The sequence below is a fragment of the Linepithema humile genome, chromosome 1 (genome assembly GCF_040581485.1).
Source record: "Linepithema humile isolate Giens D197 chromosome 1, Lhum_UNIL_v1.0, whole genome shotgun sequence".
NCBI classification, from domain to species: Eukaryota; Metazoa; Arthropoda; class Insecta; order Hymenoptera; family Formicidae; genus Linepithema; species Linepithema humile.
The window spans coordinates 24,749,811-24,757,940 of NC_090128.1; the positions used below are offsets into that span (position 1 = coordinate 24,749,811).

General features: G+C 44.8%; 1 protein-coding gene across 1 annotated transcript; it reads left to right on the forward strand.

Annotated features, from left to right (window-relative positions):
• Positions 1 to 997: 997 nt before the first annotated feature.
• Positions 998 to 6,223, forward strand: LOC105669900 (uncharacterized). Its single transcript, XM_012363097.2, has one exon. It carries the CDS (start codon positions 998 to 1,000, stop codon positions 6,221 to 6,223), a length of 5,226 nt encoding a protein of 1,741 aa, XP_012218520.2.
• The last annotated feature ends 1,907 nt before the right edge of the window (positions 6,224 to 8,130 follow it).

Here is an 8,130-nt window from a genome sequence, read left to right on the forward strand (position 1 = left end):
CTCTGGTTTTTGCGGTCTTTTTTCGTCTTTATTTGTTAAAAATTCAATATCTCAATTATCCTAAATATCCCTATGTTTAATAATTCGAAAGTTGATTGTGCAATCGGAGTTTGAGCGACCAGTCGTTCGTGAATTCCTGATCACGGCCAGCTCGCAAGGACCAAATCATAGACCTCGGCTTGATTAAGACGCATCGCGGTAAATACATTGTTTAGCGAGTACACGCTGCTCGCGGATGGTATTTTTCAACGTTCTAGGTTACGAGGTAAGTTACCGCGCGCTTAGCAACACATACACACTCATACACACACATACACACATACGCGCGCGCGCACACATTTAATTCCACGGTGCAAGGTTACGGTAGACAGACTCTATCTCCTGTTTGAAGAGACACAGTCGTATACAAGGTGAGAATTTTCGAAAGAGCGTTGAAATTTTATTTTTATTGTTATCGTATAGATAAGCGCAGTTTATCATGTGGATATAAAACTTTATAAAAATAAAAATAGATTCAAAGATTTTATTGCTGCTTATTCAAGTTTGTTCATGTTCAGGAATAAGTATAATTTTAAAGTATATCTCGTCAAATTCGCTGTTGATATTCTCGTTCGAAATCTCACTCATTATTTTGTCAACACAGAACGATACGCGGCGGTCGCGCGACGCGGATCGCCGGCGCGATTCCCCTAAATGAGCGCTCCGCGCATTCGCTCTCTTTCCGCGGGTGAGTAGGCTTCCAGACACCAATCGATACAGATCGAAATACTGTGCGCCTCGCTTATAACACCTTACGTATAACTGTGACTCGGATAATAAAGATTTAATTTAACGAATACAAGAGGGATTCTTCCGAAAATTACCGCCTTGGTGTGCGAGCCTTTGATACAAGGTTTTACCAACGCAAACCGAAACATTCTGGTCCTTCGAGCCGGATCGTCGCCAAGGAGAATTACTGGCCTTCCGAACACTCAAATTCCGAATCACGATCGTCGATATGGACACCTCGACATCTTTCGAGCAGCTTTTGTCTCTACAAACCCAGAAGATGGGTTTCGTATCCCGGGCGCTCGCCAATTACAAGAAGCTGGGGCAAGCCAAAATGACACCTGCGGTAACGCGTCAACGTCTCGTCACCTTGAAGGAAGCCTTTACCACTTGCCAGGAGCTCGACAGTCGAATCGTGCTTCTTGCGGACGATGAAGACAGAGCATCGCATGCCTACTTTACGAAGAATTCGCTTCTGGAATGTGAGGACTGCTACCACGAGGCTGCCGACTACATGGCGGAGGTATTAGAGAGCTACGAATCCCGCACCCCTCCCGCTACTTCATCACAAAACGTAAGTGGCTTTCGTGATGTACTCCGAACCGCGTCGCATCTTCCGAGGATCAACCTACCAACCTTCGACGGGAGCATCGACAAATGGGAAAGTTTTCGCGATAAATTCCAATCGATGATTCACAACGATCATAGTTTGTCAAATGTCGATCGCTTACATTATTTATGCTCATGTGTAAAAGGGGATGCAAGTGACGCGCTTGACCACCTCGCGGTAACCAATCATAATTTCGATATCGCGTGGAAAATTCTGGTCTCTCGTTACGACAACACACGTCGTCTCGTTACCACACATTTACAATCGCTGTTGAATTTGCCGTTGCTCACAACAGAAACCGCTCATGACCTTCGTCAGCTTCGCGACCAAACCAACAAAGCGATACAAGCGCTTAGGAATCTCAACCGTCCTGTCGAACATTGGGATGATTTGCTTGTTTTGCTCGTTGCACAAAAACTTGACAAATACTCGCGTAAGGCTTGGGAACTCAAGCTCGGTGATACTGTAGAATATCCGCGTTATAATGAACTCGATCAATTTCTCGAGTCTCGAATTCGCGCGCTCGAGGCGATTGCACCACCTCCAAAAGAAAAGCCATCCGCTACCTCTAAAGGAAAAACTCTCGCGGCGCATACCGCGTCTACCGTTTCGTTCGCATGTCCGTGGTGCAAAGCCAATCACTTATTATACCAATGTTCTACATTTTTAAAACAAACACCCTCCCAACGTTTCGATTTTATTAAACAGCAAAAACGATGTTTAAACTGCTTTAGTAGTAAGCATTCTGTCAAAGATTGTTCAAATTCTCGCGTATGCCGCCAGTGTAATAAACGTCATCACACGTTGTTACATTTCGATAACTCGACTCAGCCGGATAAAACTGAGTCACCACCGGCGATAAGCAAAATTGTAAACGAAGTCACGTCGCATTTACTATCGAAAACCGTCGCGCCGAATTCTAATATTCTGCTCGCGACTGCCCGTGTGAAAGTCTACTCGCCTGTTGGACGTTTTACGACTGTACGCGCACTTTTGGATCAAGGCTCCGTTTCTACGTTTATTACCGAATCGCTCGCGCAACGTTTACGACTCCCAAAATTAAATCGTTCGATTTTCGTCACCGGCATCAGCGAGATGCAATCCGTTGTCCGGCATGCTGCCCACATTACCATTACGCCGGCGAATTACGACGAACCCGCTTATTCAACGACCGCGCTCATTCTTCGATCGTTGACAAAATATCTGCCGAATCGAATAAGCACTATGTGCACGTGGAACCATGTCGACGGACTCCAATTAGCTGATAGTGACCCCATGAGTACCGACCCGATTGATATGATAATCGGAGCGGACTTATTCGGCATGCTTGTTCTCGATGGTGTTCGAAAAGGTTCCGAAATGGAGCCTACCGCGCAAAATACCACTCTCGGTTGGATTATTTCAGGTCCAATCGCATCGTCTTCGACCAATTGTTCGATTTCTGAGATCGCGCATCACGGAGTTGTCCTTGAAGCGTTAGATCTCGACCTTCGTCGTTTCTGGGAGACTGAAGAAGTCCCTCAGCCCCAACGCCACAGCCCTGACGAGCGAAAGTGTGAAGAGCACTTCCTCGCTACCCATTCCCGCACTCCTCAAGGACGCTACATTGTTAGATTACCGTTTAAAACCGGACCACCAATCTCGTTAGGAGAATCTCGTTTCATTGCCGAATCGAACCTCTACCGCCTAGAGCAACGTTTCAGACGCAACCCATCTATCGCTTCCGAATATCACGACTTTCTCGCGGAGTACGAAAACCTCGGTCATATGATTAAAAGTCCACCGACAGAAATTGTTCATACGGATCAAAGTTATTATATACCGCACCACGCTGTCTTACGTGACAGCAGTGCAACCACTCGGCTGCGGGTTGTTTTTAACGCCTCCTGCCGTACCACTAACGGAACCTCGCTAAACGATAACATGTTTATCGGACCTAAACTTCAAAGGGATTTGGCCGCTGTCATAATGCAGTGGCGCCAACATCGTTACGTATTTACCGCCGATATCGCTAAAATGTATCGGCAAATATTAGTTGACTTCCGCGATACTGATTATCAGCGCATTCTATGGCGCTCTTCTCCCAGTGAACCTGTTCGCGACTACCGTCTTCTCACTGTGACGTACGGCACTGCCGCCGCTCCATATCTCGCTCTTCGAGTGCTCGACCAACTCGCTGAAGATAACGGTGCCCAATTTCCATTAGCCGTCCCGGTTCTCCGTCATCAGACATACGTCGATGATTGCGCGTTCGGAGCCGATGATCGCATCCTTGCACGGCAAACGCGCGACCAATTAATCGCGCTTCTCGCTAAAGGAGGCTTTCGTCTGCGAAAATGGGCAAGTAATTCCACAGATCTCTTGTCAGACCTCGATCCTGCCGATCATGGACTAGCCACTCACAAAGTCCTTCAAGACGATGAGCACCTTAAAGTATTAGGAGTCATTTGGAATCCGAAGCTCGATGCGTTTCAACTTCGCGTATCTCTCCCGTCTTTGCCGGGAAAAACCAAAAGAACTGTTCTCTCGACTATCGCTAAGTTTTTCGATCCGATGGGATGGGCTACTCCCGTCATCATCGGTGCGAAAATATTCATGCAACGATTGTGGTCGCTCCAATGTCAGTGGGACGATGAAATTCCATGTGAACATTTCGACTACTGGGCAAATTATCACCACCAATTACCGTGTCTCGAGGCTCTCAGTATTCCGCGCTGGACGACGCATGGATCCCATACTCTGCACAGCGCACTTCATGGCTTTTCCGATGCCTCAACTATGGCCTTTGCAGCAGTTGTTTACCTTCGCGTTGTTAATGTCGATGGCTCAATTACCATCTCTCTTCTCATCGCAAAATCGAAAGTGGCACCTCTTAAAACGATCAGCGTTCCCCGATTGGAATTGTCAGCTGCGCTTCTTCTCGCTCGGTTAGTTAATTATGCGCGTTCTGCTCTTCAACTTCCGAGCATCGAATGTCACTGTTGGACCGACTCAACGATCACACTCGCTTGGCTGAGGCAGTCTCCGTCTCGATGGAAAACTTTCGTTGCCAATCGCGTTTCGATCGTTCAGTCCTTGCTTCCTGGAATTTATTGGCGTCATGTCCCAACTCAGGACAATCCTGCCGATTGCGCTTCTCGCGGTCTAGCTCCCGATGCTCTCGCAAATTATAATTTATGGTGGGCAGGCCCTTCATGGCTTTGTCAATCTCCAGAGTCTTGGCCGACTTTCGATCTCTCGATACCATCTGATACCACCCTTGAACAGCGTTCTCAACCACCTATTCACTCCTTACATTCGACCCCTCGTTGGAATCTCGCATCACGTTATTCCTCGTGGCCTCGATTGCTCCGAATTACCGCTTACCTTTACCGTTTTCTTAATCGACTCCGATCCTCTAAAAGCGCCTCGCCTACACCAGCGAGTCTGCTTCCCGAAGAGATTCAGAAAGCCAAACATTACTGGCTCCAGGTTATGCAGTCAGAGATGTTTCCTATTGAAATCTCGACTTTACAACGGCAACTTCCGTTACCAAAAACCAGTTCCTTATCTGCACTCAATCCTTATTTTGACGCTGACAGACTTCTTCGTATCAGAGGACGGCTCCGTCATGCATGCCTTCCAGAAGCGACAAAAAATCCGCTCGTATTACGAGCACACCCATTGTTAATTCTTATTATTCAGCATCATCATCTAAGAACGTTACATGCTGGTCCTCAATTAACGCTCGCTTCATTACGTAATGAATTTTGGATTATCCGATCTCGCGCTACCGTCCGTGCCGTTCTGTATCAGTGCGTACAATGCACTCGTGAGCGCGCTAAAAAACCTGTCGAACTCATGGGCGATCTACCGGACGCGAGAGTTAACCGTGCCGCTCGCGCATTTATACATACCGGCGTTGATTACGCTGGACCAATCGCTGTCCGAACCGCGCCCGGCCGAGGACACAAATCGCAAAAGGCTTATATTACGTTGTTCGTATGCCTGACGACCAAGGCTATACACTTAGAACTTGTTTCCGATTATAGTTCGCCGACCTTTATTGCGGCGTACCAGCGATTTGTCTCCCGCCGAGGACTACCGCAGTCCATGTACTCAGACAATGGAACAACATTTCATGGCGCTAACCGAGAATTGTCCGAAGCTCACGCAAAAGCAATTCGCGATCCAAGTTTTCGAAATCGGCTCGCTACCGATGGAACCGCGTGGCAGTTCCTACCCCCAGCCGCACCCCATTTCGGCGGACTGTGGGAGGCCGGTGTTCGGAGCGTGAAACACCACATAAAGCGTTGCATAGGCCTCCACACATTAACCTTTGAAGAAATGACCACACTTCTTTGCCGCATTGAAGCTTGCCTAAATTCCCGTCCGATAGCTCCCGTTTCCGATAATCCTGATGATTATCACGCGTTAACGCCTGGTCATTTCTTGATCGGTACCCCTCTTATCGCTCCCGCCGAACCAAGCGTGCTCGATTTAAACGAGAATCGATTGTCGCGTTGGCAAATGATTCAACGTCTGACGGAAGAGTTTTGGCGGTCATGGTCAAGCGATTACTTGCACTCCCTTCAACAACGCCCAAAATGGCGCGTTATACAGCGACTGGCTAAAGTCGGCCAAATAGTCCTAGTGCGCAATCCCTTAGCCCCGCCAAGCCAATGGGAACTTGGACGAATTATCGCTTGTTATCCGGGAGATGATGGCCTGACGCGAGTTGTCACGGTCAAAACTTCTCGTTCCGAATATAAACGTCCGATCGTGAAACTATGCTTCTTACCTGTCGCGATTAATACCGAAGAATTAAAAGATTCCGTCATGGCGGGCGGAATCTCGTCTTTATAAGCGATACCATAACGTTCTTTGTTAGTGAAATCTCAACCGGATACCGATATTCATTGTACAGCGTTTATTTCATTATGTATTCTATCGTTGTCAAAACCATTTCTAACTCCTTTCGAATGTATACATTCGAGGCGGGCGGTATGTTCAGGAATAAGTATAATTTTAAAGTATATCTCGTCAAATTCGCTGTTGATATTCTCGTTCGAAATCTCACTCATTATTTTGTCAACACAGAACGATACGCGGCGGTCGCGCGACGCGGATCGCCGGCGCGATTCCCCTAAATGAGCGCTCCGCGCATTCGCTCTCTTTCCGCGGGTGAGTAGGCTTCCAGACACCAATCGATACAGATCGAAATACTGTGCGCCTCGCTTATAACACCTTACGTATAACTGTGACTCGGATAATAAAGATTTAATTTAACGAATACAAGAGGGATTCTTCCGAAAATTACCGCCTTGGTGTGCGAGCCTTTGATACAAGGTTTTACCAACGCAAACCGAAACAGTTCACATGTGCGCTATTGAAATGTACCTCAAACACACGTATCTTAAGTAGCACCTAAAAAAACAAGCTTAGTTTTTATTTCACTTTCGACAGTTTCATTGGTGTAAGAGATAAGAGAGAAATAACGAAACCGATTCCGAAATAACAGCATGATCGTATATATGAGTCACCGTATATATACTCTTCGTATGTCCGTGTGTGTGTTGGTCGCAAGAAAATACACGGAAAGAGGATGGATAGCTGCGTGAAAGATGTGTGTGTAAACGTGACAGAGATGGAAGAGGAGGAGGAAAAGAGAAAATAAAAAGTAGAAGAAAAAGAAAGGGAAAAAGATCGAGAGAGAGAGAGAGAGAGAGAGAGAGAGAGAGAGAGAGAGAGAGAGAGAGAGAGAGAGAGACAAAGATGGACTTTATACGCTGCACACGAATGCGTTGCTGCATCGAAGTCGCACGACACTTGCTGCTAAAAAATGTGCTTATCAGCGGCGCCGTAAAGCGCGTCAGAGAAAAAAAAAAACCGCGTACACGATTGCAAAATGCTGCGAGCACATCAGACGTCTACTCTGTGTTATTCTTTTCTTTTTCAAGATAAATTATATCAAAGCAATTTGCGTCACGTGTGACACTTGATCGTTCAGCTACTCATTATAGCGCGATGAGTATACTCACATGACGTACGAGTTTATACAATTCCTTGAATTTAATTCAATGTTTCTGTTTCATGATTTTCCAGACAATCGTTATGAACACGTAAAAGTTCTAAATTAAAAATTGCAAGATTGTAAAATGCCTTATTATAATATTAGTTTAAAATTGTGCAAACTTTGTACACTAAGTAATTTGCATTAATTAAAGCGCCATGGCAGCAATTTTATATCTAATAACACTGTAGTATTTTCTACAAATTGAATGAGTTATCGATCATAAATGGTAATTTGGAATGTAAGACGTAAACAGTAATCATTATTTTTATGATGCAAAATCGATATGCATTAATTTATAATAGCTGATAAATGATATAATAATCTATCTAAATGATATGATAAAATGATCTATCTACGTAACGCTTACAGACATATAAAAAAATATATTTGCAATATTATATAAGTTTCTTTCAATCGATATTTATATATTATAAACATAACAACAATTGCATTTGCTAATTCAGCAATGTCAAATTAAATAATACCATATCAAATCAATATTGCGTCTATATATTTATCAGGATAGATAATTTTATTGCATTGTAATTAAAATTAATTACACTTGCACACGATCCAAGAATTAGGATAATTTAATTAAAAAACATTATTTATCGTCAGAAAATACGTATAAATACGCCGCATACAATTAAAATGTTAAGCATGCTTAATTATTTGTCTTTGTAAACAGCCGCTTGTT

Coding starts and splice junctions, on each gene's coding strand:
- LOC105669900 (XM_012363097.2), top strand. CDS start 998: ATGGACACCTCGACATCTTTCGAGCAGCTTTTGTCTCTACAAACCCAG.